This window comes from Populus alba, chromosome 5 (genome assembly GCF_005239225.2).
Source record: "Populus alba chromosome 5, ASM523922v2, whole genome shotgun sequence".
Taxonomy (NCBI): domain Eukaryota; kingdom Viridiplantae; phylum Streptophyta; class Magnoliopsida; order Malpighiales; family Salicaceae; genus Populus; species Populus alba.
In genome coordinates, this window is record NC_133288.1 from 22,804,541 (window position 1) to 22,827,561 (window position 23,021).

General features: G+C 38.6%; 4 protein-coding genes across 18 annotated transcripts; 3 read left to right on the plus strand and 1 right to left on the minus strand.

Annotated features, from left to right (window-relative positions):
* The first annotated feature begins 2,891 nt into the window (after nucleotides 1–2,891).
* LOC118061907 (uncharacterized) lies at nucleotides 2,892–10,488 on the plus strand. 5 transcript variants are annotated; one of them, XR_012169978.1, is made up of 14 exons: nucleotides 2,894–3,293; nucleotides 3,579–4,860; nucleotides 5,268–5,486; nucleotides 5,585–5,808; nucleotides 6,188–6,262; nucleotides 6,867–6,938; nucleotides 7,027–7,125; nucleotides 7,723–7,794; nucleotides 7,870–7,984; nucleotides 8,420–8,488; nucleotides 8,650–8,938; nucleotides 9,048–9,132; nucleotides 9,850–10,273; nucleotides 10,425–10,488. XR_012169978.1 is itself a non-coding variant. In XM_073409546.1 (13 exons), exons 1-13 carry the CDS (start codon nucleotides 3,159–3,161, stop codon nucleotides 10,078–10,080), a joined length of 2,964 nt encoding a protein of 987 aa, XP_073265647.1. In that variant the 5' UTR covers nucleotides 2,892–3,158; the 3' UTR covers nucleotides 10,081–10,488. The 5 variants fall into 5 exon arrangements, 4 of the variants coding, with proteins under 4 accessions (XP_073265647.1, XP_073265648.1, XP_073265645.1 ...); XM_073409546.1 differs by having other exon boundaries at nucleotides 2,892–3,293; nucleotides 9,051–9,132; nucleotides 9,850–10,488; XM_073409547.1 differs by having other exon boundaries at nucleotides 2,893–3,293; nucleotides 9,051–9,132; nucleotides 9,853–10,488.
* An 864-nt stretch (nucleotides 10,489–11,352) lies between these two features.
* On the minus strand, nucleotides 11,353–13,922 carry LOC118061910 (uncharacterized). Of its 4 annotated transcripts, none has more exons than XM_035075535.2 (7): nucleotides 13,788–13,922; nucleotides 13,492–13,609; nucleotides 13,225–13,383; nucleotides 12,984–13,030; nucleotides 12,769–12,856; nucleotides 12,573–12,686; nucleotides 11,353–11,744 (listed from the first exon to the last, which is right to left on the minus strand). In XM_035075535.2, the coding sequence occupies exons 1-7, from the start codon at nucleotides 13,920–13,922 to the stop codon at nucleotides 11,734–11,736; spliced, it is 672 nt and encodes a 223-aa protein (XP_034931426.1). In that variant the 3' UTR covers nucleotides 11,353–11,733. The 4 variants fall into 4 exon arrangements, with proteins under 4 accessions (XP_034931426.1, XP_034931425.1, XP_034931423.2 ...); XM_035075534.2 differs by having other exon boundaries at nucleotides 11,353–11,759; XM_035075532.2 differs by lacking the exon at nucleotides 11,353–11,744 and adding an exon at nucleotides 11,769–11,993 and having other exon boundaries at nucleotides 13,495–13,609.
* A 255-nt stretch (nucleotides 13,923–14,177) lies between these two features.
* Nucleotides 14,178–16,954, plus strand: LOC118061911 (uncharacterized protein At5g43822). Of its 8 annotated transcripts, none has more exons than XR_004689678.2 (6): nucleotides 14,178–14,310; nucleotides 14,421–14,539; nucleotides 14,653–14,838; nucleotides 15,262–15,361; nucleotides 15,796–15,931; nucleotides 16,462–16,954. XR_004689678.2 is itself a non-coding variant. In XM_035075536.2 (6 exons), the coding sequence occupies exons 1-6, from the start codon at nucleotides 14,179–14,181 to the stop codon at nucleotides 16,503–16,505; spliced, it is 603 nt and encodes a 200-aa protein (XP_034931427.1). In that variant the 5' UTR covers nucleotide 14,178; the 3' UTR covers nucleotides 16,506–16,954. The 8 variants fall into 8 exon arrangements, 3 of the variants coding, with proteins under 3 accessions (XP_034931427.1, XP_073265649.1, XP_034931428.1); XR_004689677.2 differs by having other exon boundaries at nucleotides 15,285–15,361; XR_004689676.2 differs by having other exon boundaries at nucleotides 15,305–15,361.
* A 1,888-nt stretch (nucleotides 16,955–18,842) lies between these two features.
* LOC118061908 (U-box domain-containing protein 44) lies at nucleotides 18,843–22,792 on the plus strand. The gene is made up of 4 exons (XM_035075529.2): nucleotides 18,843–19,203; nucleotides 19,700–20,269; nucleotides 20,370–20,679; nucleotides 20,963–22,792. Exons 2-4 carry the CDS (start codon nucleotides 19,715–19,717, stop codon nucleotides 22,549–22,551), a joined length of 2,454 nt encoding a protein of 817 aa, XP_034931420.1. The 5' UTR covers nucleotides 18,843–19,203; nucleotides 19,700–19,714; the 3' UTR covers nucleotides 22,552–22,792.
* Nucleotides 22,793–23,021: the final 229 nt, after the last annotated feature.

A 23,021-nucleotide genomic window follows, 5' to 3' on the forward strand; every position in this document is an offset into this window, starting at 1 on the left:
GCAAGGCTATTGGGAGGAGATTACTTACTATTAGTTGTTACCTTGGTTCCAATAGCGGATATGATTCTAGGCTGTCATATGTACAGAGAATTTCTCAGCTATAGCATGTCTACGATGAACTCTTGCTGAGGGAAACTGTGACTTGTATTACTCGAAAGTGACATGCAGGGATGCGAAGTTTTACAAAGTGATCAGCTTCGTCTTTTTCATTGCTAAAAGCTACAAAGACCAAGCCAGCATAAATATTTTCAGCCACCCACAACCTGTTGTGTATCCAGTCTTCCACCGAAAATATACAAATGCTGATCACGAGTTATCAATCCACACTGGATAAACTTTCTATAACCAAAATAACAAAGTGTCCTCCCCTGCAAAATCAATTGTTTTGGATTCCAAGGTCGACATCCTCTGTAGACTGGATGCTGACGGTCATGAAGTTGACAGTCGAGTTACATGATCGATGCAGCAGCTGGGAAGTCAAACTCAGAATCCGGTTATCGTCACCAGGCACTTAATTTACGATGATCCATACTATAACCCCGAGATACACATTTCTGGGAGAGGATAGAACCCGCACTAGACCCTCAAAGATTTTCATGGCATGTAGAGCCATGTGATAGATTGTATGTTCAAGGAGGAACTTAGGATGTCCAATACTAGGTCAACATTAACCTTTCGTGTTAGAAAGCAGGCCTCCTTTCTGTAGTCTGAACAGCAGGCAACAGAAATGAGATTCAGATATGAAAGTTTTCCACAGATAAAGGACAATGTGCCCAAAGCTCGAAGCATTTCTAAATCACACACCTATGACTTTGTAGTCCTCCAGCCTCCGGGATTCTGCTATGGGGGAATATATGAATCTATCAAGGGAACTCGAGATTGCAGTTTTATCCATGCCTGAGCAGGTAACTGTCAACAGATCCTGCAACCATGTTAAGAAACATTATTCAACTGCTAAGAGAGAACAATGAACATAAACACACCTATCATGTTTTTTGTGATACCAATGTTTTCTTTTAGTAGCACATGAGGCCATAACGCATACTGGTAGCTAGTCAAATTACTAGCAAAGATAACAACATTACGAAATAGCAGGCTCGTCATTTACCTTGAACCTATATAAGAATCACATTCCAGGTCAATGATTTCTTAACAACTTACCATGGAAGCTTGTACTTCAACTTCATCTTGGGACTTAAGTTTTGTAGCAGCAGCTTCACACTTTGTCAAAGAGACTGTTTTATCGCCATACTGATCAAACTTTCTCAATTTTGGACTTTTGTTTCTTGGGTGCCCTTTGATTTGATCCTTTGGGGAGAGACTTTTCTCCTTGTTAGCATGCGAATTCGGCAAGAGATCCGCCATATTCTTGCCAACCTTCTCCTGCAAAAAAGTCGAGGCAGAGGCCATAATATCTGCTGATTAGACCATGGAAAGAAGAAAGACAGAATTACTTCATTAAAAGCAAAACACGTGAAGATAAACAGAAGACCTTGGCATTCCTAAAAAGGGATCTTGATCCTTCATGCATAGCATTATCCAGGCTAATTGATCAAATAGATTTCTTGTCATACTGTATGAAAAGGAAACTATACAGAAGCTGTAAAAGCTTCTCGTTTCAGTGGAATCTGTTTAGTCACAATCTGCTACTTCTATGGACTCTAAAATGGTGGGAGTTCTTGCTGTAACTCGTCCTCTGATACAGCTCTTGACACTCACATTCCTGTCGAGGCAGGATGGATCTTTTCTTGCATGGGGTGCTAAAACTTCTTTAAATTGCCAACTTGCCATATATTTTGTAATAATAATTGGCGAAGTAGCTTGCGAGCAATGTAAGTGTTGGATAATAAGTTAATCATGATTTTAGTAATTTAGTTTATTTTTCCATAAGATGGACAAAGATTGATGCACAATACTCGTAATATATATATATATATATATATATATATATATATATATATAATACAATAAAATTTAAAAAGAACCTCTAAGAATAAATATGCCATGGAAAACATAAATTTAGAACCCTTTCTTAGAATCTAATGAGTCTTCTTATTATTTTATTGAGGGATGGCTCAAAATGTCCCTTTTTTTTTCCTGATAGTATTTTACTTTCATTTATTAAAGAAAAAATATATCTCTAACTTTCTAAAAAAAAAAAATAGATTTAGTTTTTAGTTAAACCCAAGTATATTAGATTTATTAGTTATTAGATTTTTAAATTTAAATATATTGGGTTATTTTCCATCCTTTGATTTCTTTAAATAATTTTTTTTTAAAAGTAAAAATAAAAGTAAAACTCGTTTATCCTTCGCTAATAAAAAAAAAGATAAGTAAATATTTAATTTTTTCTACAATACAATAACTACAAAAGACAAACGAATTAAATTATTTTACAATACAATAACTAATTCAGGAAGTAGTTTTGTAGGGAGACAAAAAACCTTTTCTTTTCCTTATCAAAGATTAAAAGTTTTTTACAAAATAGGATTTTAGCATTGTTATTAAATATCAAATATGGTTTGAAACAACTGTCGTACTAAACTTGATTTAAATGTTTAATTTAAATTATTTTTTATTAATTCTGTTAAATTTAAGTGACTTTTATTTAATCAAATTTAATTCAAAATCAGTTGGGTTAAAATTAATAAATTAAAAAAATCAAAATAGCTTCATTGACTCGATAATCCAAATCATTTTCTAGATTAGACACCAAATTGTGTCCGACAATTATGGATTTTAGACGTTCACATTGATTATTAGAGCAAAAACCCGGAATCACCTGACCCGAAAACCGGCCATAAATTGGGCTAAATTGAAAACACCAATTCCTGAATACGGTACATTTGTTAATTTTAAGAAGAAAAGCGGGGCGAATTCATAAAACTAAGCAATTTCTCTTTGTTTTTCTTCCAACACCAAACCTATCCTTTAGCTTGCTTTCTTGTCGATTTGGGAACATAAATTTTGCCAAAAAAGCTCTCCTCTTCCTCTTAATTAATTAAATTCCCCAATTCAATTCCAAACTCCAATAAACTCCCAATTGCTCTCCTCGATACAACCACCAGGATTTATAATTGTTTTTTTTTTTTGTACTTTACGTCCTTTCTTCTTCAATTCAATTCATGTGATCTACTAAATCGGGCGAGGAAATAGAAATGGCGGTGCCAAACATGGATGTATTCGAAGCTTACTTCAAGAGAGCTGATTTGGATGGAGATGGAAGTATTAGTGGAGCTGAAGGTTTTTCTTTCTTTCAAGGATCCAATTTGCCCAAACAAGTCCTTGCTCAGGTCATCTCTCCCTCCCTTTCTCCCTCTATATTCTGTTGATTTTTTATTAAACTTCAGAATTTGAATTATTATTAGTGAATGCCTTATGTTCTGTGGAATCGAAATTATGTTTAAGTTATTTGTTAATTAGATGCCTTATAGTGAAAAAGTTTATTTCTTTATAAAAATTTGATTAAATTGGGTCACAGCTTTTTTTTTTTTTTGGAATATTATATGTGAGGATTTGTTATATTTAATTGGAGATTATTGGTGTTTTTTTTTTTTCTTTTTTTGATGTGGGTGCAGATATGGATGCATGCTGATCAGAGTCGTAGTGGCTTCCTTGGCCGGCCGGAATTTTTTAATGCTCTTAGACTTGTAACTGTTGCACAGAGTAAGCGAGATTTGACACCGGATATTGTCAAGGCGGCATTATATGGGCCAGCTGCAGCTAAAATCCCACCACCGCAAATTAATCTTCATGCCACAGCGGGGCCTCAAATGGCTGTGGCTTCAACTGCCCTGCAGATGGGTGCTGGTGCCCCAACAGCATCTCAAGGTTTTGGCTTTAGAGGACCAGGAGTTCAAACGGCTGTGCCTCAAATGGTTGCTTCATCTGCCCCACAGATGGGTGCTTTTGCTCCGACAGCGTTGCAAAGTCCTGGATTTAGAGGACCAGGAGTTCCAAGTGCTAGTATGAACCCACAATACTTTCCACAGCAAAGTCAGACAATGAGACCACTTCAGGGTGTCCCTCTTGGAACTGCTTCCCGTCCACCTCAGGGTATGCTTTCCAGTAATCTTGGGGGTCCATCATCAGTAATGCCTACTGGAACTGCTTCTCGTCCACCTCAATTCATGTCTGGTGGTACTGTTGGCTCCACTCCTGGTGTATCAAACCCGAACATCTCAAATGATTGGCTCGGTGGAAGGACTAGTGGAGCTCCACCTGGACCTGGAGGTGTCCAGCCATCTACATTGACCACTACTCAGCCACGACCTCTAAGCTCACTTTCCTCCCAGCCCACTGCTAATGATTCTAAAGTCCCGGTTGTTTCTGGAAATGGGTTTGCCTCTAATTTGTTTTTTGGTAGTGATGTATTTCCTGCAACTGCTGCTGCAACAAAACAGGAACCCTCGCTGCTGTCTGCTACTGGTGGTGCACAACCTCCGGTTAAGTCCGGCTCACTTGATTCACTGTTGAAAGCTGTTAGCACACCATACTCATCTTCCAGTGTCCCAGTTTCTAGCGGCACCTGGGCCCAGGGCCCAGTTAAGTCCAGTTCATTTAATTCGCTTCAGAGTGCTTTTGCAATGCAACCTCTAGGCGGCCAGCCTCAGCGGACCCAATCATTACTGAGCTCCGGCCCACATGTTTCAGCTTCAAGTTCTGCCTCAATTGTGTCACCTGGCGTTTCAGCTGGAGCTGGAAATTCTTCTGATAACTCACAGCTTTCATGGCCAAAGATGAAACCAGCAGACATTCAAAATTATACTAAAGTTTTTATGGAAGTAGATACTGACAGAGATGGAAGAATCACTGGTGAGCAGGCACGGAATCTTTTTCTGAGCTGGAGGTTACCAAGAGGTAATGGATTTTCATTTTCCACATGGCAATGGACTCTCTGTGGATTAAGCATTATAAAGTGTTCATTGCAAATTAACCATATTGTTTAGGATCCTTCCAATGGGGGGAGTCAAATTGCCAATGGGACATTATTTTAGGATATGTTTTTTCTAGACTTGTTAATTTGATTTAGGTTTTTAGACTGTATAGTTTCATTGGTGCAGTGTAATGCTTTGTAAGCTATTGCCTGAAAACCTTGTCTGACATTGATTTGGGATGATAGTTTCTCCAGGCTGTACAATTGATTTTGGATATGATTGAGATGAATCTTCAATGTTATATGTGTATTGCTGCATAAGAACCTTGTGCAGATCTCCTTTTCTGTTGTGATTGTTTAAGCTTATTAAGTCTTTATCTTCCTCTTGCAGAGATTTTAAAGCAGGTCTGGGATTTATCTGATCAAGATAGTGATAGCATGCTTTCTTTGAGGGAATTCTGCTTTGCCCTTTATTTGATGGAGAGGCACAGGGAAGGCCGTCCTCTTCCAGCAGCACTTCCAAATAATGTCATGTATGATGAGACCTTGTTGTCAATGACAGGTCAACCCAAAGTTGCTTATGGAAATGCTGCGTGGGATCCCAGTCCTGGTATGGGTTACAATTTCTTCAAAAATGTCTTTTATTTCTCATTCTTTCCTTTCTTGTGGATGTGATTTTCTTGATGTTCCCATTCTTCTTATGATTAGGTTTTGGACAGCAGCTGGGGATGGGTGCCCGACCTATGGCTCCTATCCTTGGTATGAGGCCACCAGTTCCAGTAAATTCCCCCCAGCCTGATGCTGCAATGGCCAGCAATCAGCAGATGTCAGGAGCGCCAGTCTTGGAGGATTCCTTTTTAAACCAACATGAAGGTGGAGAGCAGAATTCAGCAAACTCAATGACTCAAGATGGAACAGCCTCAGAGAAAAAGGCATCATGCTCTGCTCTTTTGATTCACACACCAAAATATTGTTTGAATTGGATACTTTTTTCTTTTGGATTTTGCTCGAACCCTTTTAACTTCCCAAACCACAGCAGAAGGAATTTCTATCTTAGTCTGAACTGTAACATTTGGATGTCAAGACCTAAAAGAATAACACTTTGATTTGGTCCAGAAAAATAAATTTTCCATTGCTTTTAATCCAATTTGCTAATTGTTTGGTCATAGTTTTTCATCTAATTCCATCTGTTTAGTTGTCATCTTTTTTTCCGATGTTATTTTGCTCGTCATATTTTTCCTGTACCTGAGGAGACACATATTTTTGAGATTCATTATGAAAGTTCAATGAATATTTTAATATTTGGTGCAGATTGATGAAGCAGAGAAGCTGATTTTGGACTTCAAGGAGAAGATTGAGTTTTACCGTTCTAAAATGCAGGATCTTGTGAGTAGCTGCTGTTCTCAATCCCCCCCCCCCTCCCTCTTCTTTTTGTTTTTGGTTTTCTTTTCATCGATACCCAACTTTTGCCAATATTTAATGCATGGAAATCAAATATGTGATGAAAATCTCAAGTCTTAAAAAAAGGGTAGTTTCAGACCTGGCCCGATGCTCATTGACTTTTTATGTGGTGTTTGGTGACATGGTAGTGTGCTGGGTGGAAAGGAGTTCAGTGATAATGAGACAACAAGATCTAGGTTGAATATCAACAAGAATCTGGTGCTGCTTGCTTGCTTCAATGACCATTTAAGATCGTTATTTATCATTGGAGAATGTAGAGTAATTACAGAAGTAGTTCAAACAGACGCTCTTGACCGAAAAATTGTCTTCAATGAATGTTATTCCTTAAGATATTTCAGTTCATGTTATTTTCTTCCCCTTGATCATCAACGATTTTAATATGTCCACTGTGCAGTATGTCTGTTGATAAATAAACAATTAGGATCCAATCAGTTTGTCATCCTTTCTGAAAAATATAGCATCTTAATGGATTTGTTTTTAAATTACCCTTCTCATTTTTTTTGTCTTTCTTTCTTGTTGTGTATGCCAGGTTCTATATAAAAGCAGATGTGATAATAGGCTAAATGAAATCACAGAAAGGGCTTTGGCTGACACACGAGAGGTATTCTTTGAAATATAAAGAATCTGGTCTCTATCGTTCATAACAATGTGACTTCTATGGTGTTCTATATTTACTAATTACATAACAGGCAGAGTTGCTGGGTAAGAAATACGAAGAGAAGTACAAGCAAGTTGCAGAAGTGGCATCTAAATTAACAATTGAAGAGGCAACATTTCGTGACATTCAGGTAAGAACTGTACTTTTTTTGAGTAGGGATGAGCCGGGTATTGTTCCCTCTCTGTAAGCCTTTTGGAATGTCAATACTTCATTGACAAGCCCTCTCCCTTCTCTCTTTATATGCGTAGAAACATGTAGTTCTACAAACAGCACATACACATGTATGCACGAGTTACTGAACTGATTTCACCAAAGCTAATTTTAAACAAGTGGATTTTATGCACTTTCTGCCTCATTACCTGGCCAAAGTGGACAGTTCATGACTTCATATTGTAACATGGATTCTTGTTCTTTTCTTCCAAGAAGTGGTTCTTATTAGATGCATCATCACATGGTTTCCAAGCACTTCACTTCCTTTTCTCCTCCTCTTTTTTTTTCTCAACAATGGCTGTAGTCTTTTTATCTAGCATGTTTAGATTTTAGACAGAGTTTTTCCTGGATGTGAGAAGTCAACAACAATAAATGTGTTGTGCCCATTTAAGTGGTGGCATTCAGTTTCCTAATTGCTTACCATTTGAAACCATGGAGCTTGTCTGGTCTTATAACAGTAAAATGCTAGTGTATGAAATTGTATCCCGTGATAAATTTTCTCCTGTGTAACATTTAGGAGAGAAAGCTGGAGTTGCATCAAGGAATAACTAACATGGAACAAGGTGGCAGTGCAGATGGTATTCTTCAGGTAAATTGTAACAATCTTACTGTGGTGTGTCATTGGAGATTTTATCCAACACTCATCCTTTGGTGCTATTTATAGGTTCGTGCTGATCGTATACAATCAGACCTTGATGAGCTATTAAGGGCTTTAATTCAACGCTGCAAGAAACATGAACTCACTGTTAAGTCAACTGCAGTGATTGAGCTTCCTTTTGGTACCGTTACTCCTCTTTATTTTCTGCCATAGTGCCTGCTTTTTGCTTCTGAGCTCTTAAAATAGCAGTCATGCTGTGCTTTACATTTCATCAAGCCCTTCCCTTCCCAACTCAAAGAAAAGAGTTTGCTGCTTGATGTGTTTTTGAAAAGCAAAAGCAGGCTAGCTCTTTCTTAAATAATGTAATAACAGATGCGTGTTGAATTCTATTCCTTAAGAATACCCTGTTTGGATCCAATTCTTGGAGAAAATTTTCGATTAACAAGATCAATGATGCACTTATTTTTATGTGGCACATTGTAGGATTTTTCAAGTTGTTTATTGTTCAATGTGTGGAATGTTTTTGTTGTATTTGGTTTTTCATCAACTTCTGAATGAATTAGTTCCTGTTATGGTTCCTTTCATTGTTTATTTATTTATTTTTGCTATTCTCAAGGCTGGCAACCAGGAATTCAAGAGGATGCTGCTACTTGGGATGAAGATTGGGACAAGTTTGAAGATGAAGGTATGCTTTACCTCCCTAATGTGGAACTATTTATCACAGCTTATGCTTCATTTCTCCTTTTACATCTCAAATAAATTGCATGAACTGAGTGGATTTTTCTCATGAATATTGAACACATTTAGTAGGAATTTATTTGGGCAACATATCATTTCCACTTTCAGGGTTTTCCAACGAGCTCACTGTTGATGTGAAAAGTGCTCCTGGTCAAAAGGAGAGAGCATCTGTAGATGATAGTTTAACCCCTGATTCATTATCAAATGGTGATGGGAGGTCAGGGATTTTCACTGGCAAACATGTACTTGAGAGTGAATCTGCTTATAACCACAGTGAAGATGAAATGGCAAGAAGCCCTCAAGGCAGTCCAGCTGGAAGGTCTGCGTCAGAAAGTCCATCTCAAGACTTTTCTGATGTTTTTGCCAAGAGTACTGAAGCAGATATAGATACACATAGGTACAGCCATCGATTTGTTTCTATGTTTTTGACCTATATGCTCTTACTTTAATGCCGATTGTTGGCCTACTTCATGATGATAATGAAATTTTTATATTTCCGGCAATAGAAGTTTCGAAGAATCAATTTGGGGTGCTTTTGACACAAATGATGATATGGACTCAGTCTGGGGATTTAACCCTGCAGGCAACAAGGTGAGTCCAAAATTCCTGAATCACTCTTTATTCTTCTGCAATTGACCATGGATACATGTTGGATATCCAAATCTGTAGCTTACTGAAGAACATTCTATGCAGTTATTACTTCTTTATAGATCACTTTATCCAACTTGTACCTGATATTGATTTAACCCACACAACCATGATTGTTGTAATGCTCTTATGATTTAAGGCATGCTCTTGTAATTACCATCATGTTTGCATGTAGGGTGCATACCTTAGCCCATGCCACTATCCTTAGGTTTCCATGTTTTCAGACATAGGTCTCTGGTGGAAGTGAACCTATTGGCCAATCCACAGGTTTTAGCATCCAATGAGATATGAGATATCTAGATGCTTATTTGTTGTCGATGTAGTCATTTGAGCTTTGTGATATATGCCATGTGCTATTAGAGAGCTTGTGCTGAAACCATTAAATTAGGGAAGCTTAATAATTTGGTTAGAAGAAAGCCAAACTGTGAGGTTTTTTTTTTTTTTAGTTTTAGTATCTCTAACCTTACCCTTAAATTATGAACATATTTCATCCTTGATTTCCCATTTCAGTAAACTCATATTGCTATTTGTTATCTGTGATTGTATTTTTTTCCCGAGCTTCCTATTAGTATCGCAGCTTATTGGTTTGATATTGTATCAAGCCACTAGGTTGTCAGTTTGGTATCTTGCAAATATTAATTCACATGCACTGTCATATAGCAGGTATCATTGGAGAACGAGGGAGATTTCTTTGGATCTGATGATTTTGGTCTAAAGCCTATAAGAACGGGATCCACATCCCCTGCAAATACTATTCAGAAAAATAGTATATTTTTTGAAGAATCTGTTGCAGGCTCCCCAATGTCAAGATTTAGCAACTCTCCAAGGTACAGTGAAGCAGGGGATCATTTTGACAATTACTCGAGATTTGATTCCTTTCCTTCAGCATGACCGAAGGTGGGTTTTCACCACAAGAAAAGCTTACAAGGTTCTACTCCATAAACAGCTCGAAAGATTTTGGCCATAGTCGTGCATTCTCTTCATTCGATGACTCAGATCCATTTGGCTTCAGTGGCACCTTTAAGGTTTCATCAGACAATCAAACTCCCAAAAAAAGTTCTGACAATTGGAGTTCTTTCTAGCGGTATTGGTCTCTCTCTCTCTCCCTTGTAAAATTTCTTTATTTTGTTTAGGGTTTTTTCACCGGTGTCAATTTTTTGTTTGTGCTGTATAGAATGTGTTGTAAAGTTATTCATTATGGCCTTGCTTCATTTTTGTGCTGAGGTATAAAAAAGACATGCTACCGTTTCTGGGGCATCCAGATCGAAATATAACGCTCTTGTTCTTTTGAGTGACAAATTCTTGAGACCAATAAAAACTGGGCAGTATGAGAAAAAAATGGTGGTGAAATTTCAATGTTCTTTCCTCTTTTTCATCAAGTCAAATGTTTCATACTGCGTTTTACTTGATGTTGCTTCAACGTGACATTTATAGTACGGCTGTATGATTTATTTGGCTGTCCCTTTTCTTTTCTTATTTAATTTTTGGTGCTATGAATTGCTTAACAGTGTAAGCAAGACCATAAACATCAGTTTGGAGGCGTGTGGCCTTCCCTAGGGTCGAAATGGCTTCGTGCTTCCTTGGATATTTTTTGCCATCCAAGTTGCCGTGTTTGGTCGGAGAAATAAAAACATGAAATAAATGTTTCTATGGTTTTAAAGTGAATTTTTGTACAAGGAACAACTCCCCTGATATCTTTGCTATTTCAGTTTCTTCTATGTTCAACTTGATTCCGGCTAATTTCTGAGGAAAAGAAAGATTCTCTGCATTTTTCTTTTAATTTTCTTTTCCTTGGAAAAAGTTACATAAAGGTCTGGGCAATAAATATTGGAAATGCATGTAATCAGTACAAAATTTGCAGTCCATGACTGTCCATTTTCTTTCTGATCATCGCGGCACCATGCTCGAACAGCTATGTTCCAAAAGAGTTTAATTTGAAGGTGGCCAAATCTTTGCCTGCCGACAGCACATTCAATCAATCATCGAGACCTGAATTCACCACGATTATTTTCTCATTGACAACATCTCAGGGAAAAAGCATTGGTTTTTTATGCTTTTTACGAGATCAGTCGATTTAAGAACTTGGGCCATGAAACGTGCTAAAAGGACTACTGGGCATCATGTATCTTCTTGCGCGCGCACAGAGTAGAGGGAACGACGAGAGAGATAAAGGTCCATTAGATATGATACAAGTGATTTCTGGGCAGAAATTCTCACATGAAGTGGCCAGATTTCTCAGACTATAAATCCATTCAAAAATAAAATAAAGAAACAAAGAAACAAAATTGTGAGATTATTGAGCTCAACTACAAAATGGTAAAATATGGTTGTAAAAGAAGCCACCAAGGATGAAGAGCAAAGAATTCAATTCTGCATCAAGTTGGAAGGAAGCTCCAATAGGATTCTCCAGCTCCTCTCTTTGGTGCTTTCTTCTTGAAAGACCCACATCTATGATCCTTAGTGGTCATTACCTGGGCAATTGCATCCTTTAATCACGCATCTATTGGCAACCCAAACAATCCCTTGGTTGCACATCTTTCAACATCATAGACGACCTACAGAAACACAAGCTACGAGTCTAATCACCAAATCTGCTGAGATGAATGTTCATAAAAAATTGAGTTTAATGCCAACACATAAGAAAAAAGAGTGGCAGCTTTATGGTACAAAAAGTTCACTAAATGATAAATATATAAATCCTGCTTGATATTGCTTCACAGTTGTCATCATTTCTGGATTGCAGGACTTCAACCAGATAAAGCAGCCTCTCTACTAGTAAGCTAAGGCAAAATGGTTTTCCAAACCTGCACACCAGTTGAAAAATCCCCTTCACCTTTCTCTAATAATAAGGTAAGCTTCATAGCTCTAACCTATACAAGGAAGAGGTTTTGATGTGCTTTTTTTAGGTTAGGATGCTGGATACAGGATCCTCACGGCAGGCTAAATCAACATCAAGCAAGAGAGGGCAGCATCTGGAAGCTAGAGGTTGGGATAGCAAGAGAATGCTTTGCTTCCCCTTTCCACGAACTCTTGGCAGGGGGGGGGGGGGAGTGTGACCTGGCATTCAGTGAGGCAAAAGCAAAAATGCCACCAAGTATCTGCCTCTGGGGCATGGAGGTAATTCAGAAGATTGCTACGGACGCTAGTTGGTGTCCAACTCCCCTATCCCGATCCAGTGGACAGGAGCAAATCATGCATGCATGCACATAGTTGCTAGGGCCAATGGTGTGTAATTTGTGCGCCGCGCCGCCACTCTGGTTTTGGATGTTGGACACCACAAGTGTCATGGGCATTTCTCTTATACTAACATGTGGCCAGATATCCAAGGGTATGGGGCAATGAGCAAGAGCAATCAATAATTTCAAAGTCATAATTACAGATACCTGAAGGAACAGACACCATGTCATCCTTTTGGTGATCTAGTTCTTTGCGGACTCTATCATAAGAGGATAGCATTGCTGATCGCATGTTTGCTATTTCTACAAGTGTCTCCAGCGCTGCACAACAATTGAACTTTCAGAATAGGTCAGACACTTAGTTTTCACTATTGCCATAGCCAATTTGTGTTTAGTCCTGCACCTGTCTCAAATGACAACTGAGCAGCTCGAAGCTTTGGGGAAATCAGAGTCCCAAACATAGACAGTAATTTGGCTCGCTCCTTTTGAACCTACAAGAAAAATAAATCGAAAACACAAAACAACTCCTTTGAGCTCATCTACATTTCCATAAGCAGTAGATATCGAATTATACCACCAAATTCAATCCAAAACCAACATAATCTATAAGACACCCACTTGGTCATCAACGTCAAGTTGAGCTCCACTCTCGGAGGTTTTTTCTTCTGCACACACAAATCGGAAGAACAATAGAGAGCCCACCAAGGAGATATCATTAAAAAATTACAAACAGCTCCAAAAAGCAACAGATAATTATCCCCAATAACTGGTTAAGAAACACTTCCATTTCACACACGTTTACATTGCTTACAAAACACAACTACAACCAACTTCCATGTATAGGGAAACAACATAATACCAGAAAGCTGGGAATCACCGCGATGTCGGAGCTGTAAACTGCCAGATTTCCCTGGTAACTTATCCTCTCCCAATTTCTGCTCCTCGTAACACTGTTTTCCATCAGCTACAGATGCCCATTTACGCAAGATAAAGCGCGGTTGAGCCTCCATAGAATCAACTATACCACCAAATAATCCCATGAAAAATAAAAATAAATATGATTTAATTAATGAATATATATATATATATATATATATATATATATATATTAGCCATTATATCATACCATCTTCTTGATCTACTTGAACTGAAGTGGCAGCGGAGTGTACTTTATGGTCCAATAAAGCCCCATTTATTCGTGAAGCCCCCATCGACTGCCGAGCAATCGCTAAATCCAGCCATCCCTAAAACCACCACAAATCATCTCAATTTCTAATTTTTTTTACAGAAATTGCACACCTAATTAGAAATATAACCATGGTCATCGAAATTTAATCTCCATTTTAACAAAATTAAACTAGAATCTAGATTAATTATTAATATATTACAAAAAAATAAAAAAATATTAATAATACAGTTTACCTGGCGAAGGGTAGAAGATAAGGAATCTAGCAGAGTCAAATAGCTATCCGTCGAATCCATGAATCGTAGAACATCTTCATCTCCTACGACTTTTCGTACTTCGATTTCAAAGCCCGTTGCTTCTTGTTCTTCCATTAGAGGGAGCTGGAGCTTCTTCCTCGGTTTCTGAGCTGCTATAATTGTTTCTGATTGGATTCCGGATCGGATCGAAGACAAAATGCAATCTAAAGCTTGTGGGAGTTATTGAAATTATTAGAAGTTTAGGGGGTGTTTTGTGATATTAAAAAAGGTGAGACCAGACGGCGACGTTTTTGGAAGTTATTCAAGTGGTTTAAAAAGCCGCTCTCGTCGTCTTGGTGGGCGTGGGGTTTAAAGTTTGAAGCTTTTAGCCATGGAGGGATTGGTGAAGAAATATCAGCAAAGATTTAGAAAAGTGAGAGGATTAATGGAGGAATGGGAACAGCTTCAATCTCGATTAATCTCTCAATTTAGTAACGCTTCTGCTATTATAGAGAGGTTAAAGGTAATTATTCTTGTTGTTGTTGTGTTTGTTGTTATGATAATTAGTTTGTTAATTATTGTTAAAATTAGATTACAATTTTGAAATTATCTGTTTTTAATTATGATGATTAGGTGATTGGAGATTGTAATAATTATGGTAATTTGAAGAGTGTGGATGGAATTGTAGATGCAGTGGTGAGAAAGCAGCTGGAGTCTTTGCAGACCATTTTGCTTTCCATGAATAAGACTTTGTATTTTTCTTTTTCTTTTTCTTTTTCTTTTTCCTGTTAAATTTCTTAACTTTTTTATAAATTTCATTTCTTGGGTCGAATTTGTATATTATATACACACATATGTTTTGCAGGGAAGAGTTTCGCGGTGTGGTTTTGACAATTGAGAAGATGTATAGGGATGGTAGACAGTTAGTTAAAGGGGGTGGAGGTTCTAATCAGTTGAATGCGAAACAATTGCGGCAACGAATTGGGATTAAACCATGTCTTGCTGACTGTTTAGATGGGCTTATGATTCTTCATGAAATGCATCAGGCTGAGTATGTAATGTTCTTTTGTCTAAAATCTTTACATAGGTTTGGCTATTCTTTCTTGTATGAGTGCTTGGTCGGGTCAAATAATTTTGTGTGTTCAAGTGGCCTTTGATATGCTTCAGTCTGAGTACCAAAAGAACACAAAAATTTCATTCTTTTGTCTAAAATCTGTACATGGCTTTGGCTATTCTTTCTTGTCTGAGTGCCTGCTTGAGTCAAAGATTATTGTGTTCAAGTGGCCTTTTATATGACATAACTCTTTTATATGAATGTTACTGCAATATAAAAAGGGTGAATATGAAGTTACAATCCAAGATTGTTGTAAGCATCAATGGTAGATCAGTTATAGCAATTGGGACGCATGATTTATCTTGATATGCCGATCATCTAATTAGCATCCAACAATGTGTTGCATTATCATGTTTGGAGTGGTGGTGTTGAAATCAGAATAGCTCATCTGATTTTCTGGCAGATACCTGCTTAAATCATCAGTTGTTTCAGCACTTTCAGCGCTCACCTTGAAACCCAGGTACGCTAAGTTCCATTCTTTAAAATGAGAACAACTTTATTTCTCTTGAATTCTTAGGGAACTTCTGTTGTGAATTGCATTACTCAGGTACATCGAGATTCATTTCTTGAAATGATTTCTCTTAAATTCTTAGGAAACTTCTGTTGTGAATTGCATTTGTGGATATCTTAAGGTTTAGATATGAAATCTGAGTGGAAAAATGTACTTAGCACTAGATCTTAATCACTTTTGAGCTTTTGTAGAACATATACAGAAGAGAAGAAATAGCTGATATGTTTTTCCTTAACATCGGCCCTATTCCCCATCTTCCTATTGATCCCAGAGTAGTTTGTTAAGTTCTATAATTACATACTAGGCTATAATATACTATATATTTATAACGTATTTTCCTGTCCTTCTGTTTATTTTATGTGTTTTTGCATTCATGCATGCAGATATCTTCGTATGACTGCTAATGACTTTACAATCCAAGGGTTATAAACATACTGGCTTGGCTATATTGCAGTTCCAGTGATCTTGGTGCACTGCAACAACTCTTGATTGATGAGCCTAATATCCCCAAAGAGGAAGGTAGGTAGCATATAATGAAGTATATGCTCCATTTTTTCTAGGCTGATGTAATATAGTCCTCTGTCTCTCTACATATGATATATTATACAATTAGTTTTAGTTGCTTTTTTTTTTCAAAGCTAATTGTTTATAATTCCATCTATATCCACCATAAGGAATTAGTATATAGATGAAATATTAAGTCAAACATTATGGTAAACTGAGACACTGATAAGTTGCCAGGATGATATTGCCAGTGGGATCTCGGAACAGTTGATTCACTATCCATATTCTTTGGGGCTTGGTGGCAGATCATTTAAACAGTTTTAGCAAAGATTAATTAAGCTAATCTGATGATTGGTTCTGCATTAAAAAGACAAAGTCCTGCTACTTAACCCTTTTATTTAGTTAAGAACATCCTCTGAGTAGACTTGCTCAAAGTGTTCCCGCTTTTATTGATGCTCACCTCTTACTTCATAAGCATCATTGAATTGCTATTCTTTCTCATTATCAAATATTTCTACTGACTAGTTTCTGTTTCTCTAATGCAGTACAAGTCGTCTTTGAAATTATTTTTGCGGAAGAGATCTGTTAACTCCCTTTGTGGTTGCTGATAAGAGTCTGTGTGGAAACCCAGTGGCAGCATATAGATGGAGACACAGGAGTCTCCATCTTCCTACCAATGTAACTCGTCATCTATCAAAGCACATGTGGAATTCTCGATCCATCGTCGCAGAGAAAACCACTCTAAAGCTTTCTTCAAGAGATGCCTCGCCTACAATTCAAATGATGATAGAAGATGCCGAATACACACGCAAACGCAAACAATTTATTTGCTTTCATTTTTCTTGTATTAGAAATACGCTACCATGGACGTGTTGTATATTTTTTCAAGGTCAGTAACCCATGTGTGGGTGCAAGCTCAAGGCCATGTTTTTCAAGTCTCCCTACACTGACAATCTTGACTCGATTACAAGTAATTCCACTATTGGTGAAACTTTTTTTTCTCTGTGGAAGAAAAGAGCTAGCCAATCTGAAGCTTAAGCCTTGGGTATTTGACACGATAGAATTCAAAGTCCTGCAGTGTACGCATGGGCCCATGCATCACCTTTGGTTTGGAAAGACAGTAAGAAAAATACACTAGAAAAACCAGACGAACTTGACTCTGGAATAGCCTATGAGAATAGCCATGCACATCATTCATGAATTTTGCATTATTATTGAAGACAAGCATTAAACACAAACGTTGCGTCCATCTATCCAAAACTTGTTCCAATTGGAAGCATCGCATTTTTCATGTCCTGTTGTTGTTTCTACTACTGGTGTCTTGTGGCTGCACTAGGCTAACCCTTACTAGCATCAGAGGGCTTGGCTTTGCTTGAGAGTGGATGGTGGAGTCACTACAGCGATCTCACTTCACGTTTTTGCAGGTGGCTTGGTATAGCTTGCAATCAGGCTGGAAGCATCATTGACATTTCTCCAAATTCAGAGTTCCTCAAGATGGGAAATAAGTGTGGGAAGATGAACTTTTCTTAATTCTTAAACCTCGTCCGTCTTGGTCTGGCCAACCATGAGCTCATTTGGAGCATCTCACCTCAAATTTGTTTCCTTCCAAAACTCAGGTACCTCAACCTGTCCTCGAATAATCTGTGAGTTACAGTCTTCACTTGGAAACCTCAGCCAATTAGTTGATCTTGATTTTTCTTTCAATCATTTCTTCACTTCCATCCCTCCAGAACTTTGCAATCTTAAGAATCTGCTCTTTGAACTTGTCCCAAGGCATCTTCATTGGTCCAAAACACATTCACTTTGCACTTTGTCATTTGGCAGATTTGTTCTTGGTTTAAACATTATCAGTGGCTCGATTCCTACTATTCTGGCCATTTTAAGCAAGTTGACAGCTCTAGACCTTTCTCGCAACTACATCAACTACTATTCTGGTCCATCCTATCATCTTTGGAAGATTGTAATAACTAATAATTTAAACTTCCTGGATTTGAGCTACAGAGTAATTTAAGTGGAAAGATGCCTTCCCATCTATATAGACCTATTTACTCTGTCAATTTACACCCTATGCTTACCTTCAAAATCCAAGAGAAATACTCATTCCATCAAAATATTTCTTACCATCATCACCATTTCACTCTCTCTTTTTTCTCGGATGTTATTCTCTGTCTCGATGTAAGGTTAAGACCACCCAAGTGGAGCCAACATCTTTAGAAATGAAGACTTATTTTCCATACGAAGACATCATTGCAGCGACGGAGGACCTTGACCTCAAATATTGTATCGGATCCACTGGTTATGGGAGTGTCTGCAAGGCACAACTTCCAAGTGCACAAGTGGTTGCCTTGAAGAAACTTCATCATCGAGAGGCAGAGGAGCCTGGTTTTAACAAGAGTTTCAAGAATGAGGTGAAACTGCTCACAAGCTTTATGGATTTTGTGTACACTAACGAAGCATGTTTCTTGTTTACGAGTCCATGGAAAGGGGAAGAACAGGATCGACAGTGCTCACCCGTTATCTTATTTGCATCATGATTGCAATCCACTAAAGAAGTTTGCTGACCGGTTGGGATGGAAAAGGCAGACCGCTGCTGCTGCTGGTGGTTGCTAGAGTGCAAGAAAGTTCTATCTCTACTTGGTCCAAGGCTGGAAAAAAAAAAAAAAAAAAACCAAAGATTTTTCAAAATTCTCTCTTATTGCTTAATTAACACAAGCTGTAGTTAAGGTGGTTGCTTAGGTTCCCTCCTCTAATCATATGGGTTCAACAAACCTTGAAATCCAGCCTGTTTTCGGACACTAGTCACATGGGATCCACTTCCACCCTTCTTGTTAAGGTTAATCTTCATAATTAAAACTCAAAACCTCTCTCCCTTTCGTCAACTAAAAGTTAAAAAATAAATAAAAATGAAGACTCTTTCGTTTTGGTCAACCTTCTCTACTTTTATGCCTCAAGATCGTTTTCACTCGTTTCTTGTTTGGTTCTCCTTGTTGCCTTCTCCTTTCTTCTACTACCATACTATTCAATTTCAAAATAATAAATAAAGAAAGAAAAAAAATTATTATTTTTTTTACTTCCTCTCCCTCTCCTTCCTCTCTGTTTGGTACCAACATTATTTTCCCATTTCGAACAAGATAAAAGAACAAAAATAATTGAAGTTGAAGCAACCTACCCTTATGGATTGTCCAATTCTTCTCCAGCTACTTGTTGAATTGCAAACAACGAGGAGGGAAAAGGGTTTTTGGAATAGCTGTTAAATTGGAGACCTTCTGATAATTAACGGCGGATAGGTATGGCTGTATGAATTTTGTGAATTCAATTAACTTGTTTGGATTATCAATTAAGAGTTTCAGTGATTCCAGTAGACCTTTTTGTTGCCCATCTCAGCTACTGTACTTCTTGATGTATTCTCTGTTTCCCCTTGTCTTTCTTCTCTTTTGCTGCGACTGTTAGCTGCTAGGATAGATAATTGAGGAAATTTGGAGAACTAGAATTGGTAACTTTCCATTCATTTATCACTAAATTGGAAGGGAAAGGTTAGTTTTTGCTTTGTGTAGGCAGCTCTTCAACGCTTTGCTTGTTCAACTGTTATCACTAGATTGGAAGGAAAAGGTTACTTGGAATGCTTGCTTGCTTGCTTTATTGTGCTTGATGCCTTTTTTCTTGGAATTGGGCCGATTTAATCTTCTCGATGTGCTTTTACTGCTGCTTTGTTGATGGAATGATATGGCTATGGGCAAAACTAAGTTTGGTGATTGCTGACGCGACACTGCTTTGTTGCTGCAGGTTTATTTAGATCAGATGGCTGAAAGCTGGGATGGAAGTTATGATCATGGTAGCCAATCGGATGAAAGTTATCAGTTTGAGAGACTCCATGTAGAGCCTATTTACGATGCATTTGTTTGCCCTTTAACAAAGCAAGTTATGAGTGATCCTGTCACCTTAGAAAATGGTCAAACTTTTGAACGCGAAGCGATAGAGAAGTGGTTCAAGGAATGCAGGGAGAGTGGAAGGAAGTTGGTTTGCCCTTTGACACAAAAAGAATTGAGAAGCACAGAACTAAACCCCAGCATGGCTTTGCGGAACACCATTGAAGAGTGGACTGCTAGGAATGAAGCTGTTCAACTTGATACGGCAAGGAGATCTCTAAACCCGGGCAGTCCAGAGAGTGATGTTTTGGATTCTTTGAAGTATATACAATACATGTGTCATAAGAGCCAGTCGAATAAGCATGCTGTGCGCAATGCTGATTTAATACCTATGGTTGTTGAAATGTTGAAGAGTACCAGTCGTAGAGTCCGGTGCAAAGCTTTGGAAACGCTTCAGATTGTGGTCGAGGATGATGCTGATAATAAGGTCGTGCCAGGTTTGCTTGTTATTTCTGTATAGCTTCAATGACATCACCAGAGTTATGCATTGTCTGTCTCCTGATAACCGAATCTTCCTTGTTTTGCAGGCAATACTGGCTGAGGGTGACAACGTGCGGACAATTGTTAAGTTTTTGTCTCATGAGCAATCCATAGAAAGGGAGGAAGCTGTCTCATTGTTGCTTGAGCTCTCAAAATCCGAAGCCTTGTGCGAGAAGATTGGTTCAGTCAATGGAGCAATTCTCATATTGGTTGGAATGATAAGCAGCAAATCAGAAAATCTTTCAACTGTTGAGAAAGCTGATAAAACACTGGGAAATCTGGAGAAATGTGAAAACAATGTACGGCAGATGGCTGAAAATGGCAGACTGCGACCTCTTCTGAATCAAATTCTTGAAGGTACGTCCTCCGAGCTCAATGTTTCAATGATTTTTGAATTTCATGCAAGTATTAGGGGGGTCCTTAGCTTATGCACCTGTACGATCTTTTTTAAAAATTGTAATCTAGAGGTAGTAAAAACCATAGAAATTGCAAAATTCAACTTGGTATTTAAAAAAGTTGGTGTCATGCGTTTGTACTCTGAATTGTGGTATCGTCGATGGTTAGACCCAGATGCATTCATCTGATCATATACAAATGCCATATTGCATTGATTAATGTAACCAGAATGGAAATGCTGCAGGCCCACCAGAAACTAAACTAGCTATGGCTTCATACCTGGGTGAGCTGGTCATGAACAATGACGTGAAAGTCCTTGTTGCAAGAACTGTTGGTTCATCTCTAATCAATATTATGAGAAGTGGTAATATGCAGTCAAGAGAAACTGCCTTAAAAGCTTTGAATCAAATTTCTTTTCACGAGGCAAGTGCCAAGGTTTTGATTGAGGCCGGAATTCTTCCTCCTCTTGTCAAAGACCTCTTCACAGTGGGCACCAATCAGCTTCCCATGCGTCTCAAAGAGGTTGCGGCAACAATTCTCGCCAATGTTGTAAACTCAGGCGATGACTTTGATCTGATTCCTGTTGGACCTGACCATCACTCTCTTGTTTCAGAAGACATGGTGCATAACCTCCTCCATCTAATTAGCAACACTGGTCCAGCTATTGAGTGCAAACTTTTGCAGGTTCTTGTTGGGCTGACTAGTTCTTCATCTACTGTTTTAAATGTTGTTGCTGCCATTAAAAGCTCAGGAGCTATCAACAGTTTGGTTCAGTTTATTGAGGCTCCCCAGAGGGATTTGCGTGTAGCTTCCATAAAACTTCTCCAGAAAGTCTCTCCACATATGGGCCAGGAATTAGCGGATGCTCTCTGTGGCGTGGTGGGCCAGCTAGGAAGCCTTTTCAAAGTTGTAGCAGAAAACACAGGAATCACAGAAGAGCAGGCAACTGCTATTGGCCTTTTAGCTGAGCTCCCGGAGAGGGATCTGGGCCTCACTAGGCAGATGCTAGATGAAAGCTCCTTTCCACTAATCATCTCCAGAGTGGTAAAGATCCAACAGGGTGAGATTAGGAGTGCCCGCTTTATGACACCATTTTTTGAAGGACTAGTACGGGTTCTATCAAGGGTCACATTTGTGTTGGCTGATGAACCAGATGCCATTAAGCTCGCCCGTGAGCACAATCTCGCAGCTCTTTTCATCCAACTGCTTCAGTCCAACGGACTCGACAATGTACAAATGGTCTCTGCCATGGCATTAGAGAACTTGGCTCAAGAGTCCAAAAATTTAACAAGGTTGCCTGAGTTGCCGCCTCCTAATTTATGTGCCTCAATCTTCCCGTGTTTTAGCAAAAAGCCTGTCATAACTGGATCGTGCCGGCTCCACGGAGGAACATGTTCCCTAAAAGAAACATTCTGTCTTCTGGAAGGACAGGCTGTTGAGAAGCTGGTAGCTCTTTTAGATCACACAAATGAGAAAGTGGTTGAGGCAGCACTTGCAGCAATCTCTACGTTGTTGGATGATGGGGTTAACATTGAACAAGGGGTGGCGGTGCTGTGTGAGGCAGAGGGAGTTAGACCTATACTTGATGTTTTGCTGGAGAAACGGACAGAGAATCTGAGAAGGAGGGCAGTTTGGGCTGCTGAGAGACTTTTACGAACTGATGACATAGCATATGAAGTTTCTGGAGATCCAAACGTGAGTACTGCACTTGTTGATGCCTTCCAGCATGCTGACTATCGGACACGGCAGATTGCTGAGCGTGCCCTGAAACATGTCGATAAGATACCCAACTTTTCTGGCATCTATCCAAATACAGGTCAGACCGCTTTCTGATCCAGGAGCTGTATGTAATCCACCCTTTGTCCAGAGCCATTTATGGTTGTGGTAGCGTTAAGCTGCTGGTAGATACTGATGCAAACCGATTTCTCGTTTGAAGAGGATTTTGAAAATTCTCAGTTTTCTATTCTTTCTTATTCCCCCCCCCCTTCTTTTCTTCCATTTTTTAATTACGGTTGCATGTATTGTACCAGCACCAAGAGTGGGATATTGGTTATTTTTCTTTCCTGGCTTCCAACATCATGATTCTTTAACGTTTTATATTTCGCAGATCAACCAGCATTCAATGTCCTGTAGTCCTGAAAGTAATGGCTTCCCAATAAATATTGTTCTCTTTTCGTGAAATACTTTTAACCTTTGAGAATTGAAAGGCAGCTTGGGTAAGCAACCGTCTTACAATTTTTTAACAATGTCCTCAGAGGGAGGGGGGTTGTGCACGCGCAGAACTGTTGAGTTTATGCTATCTT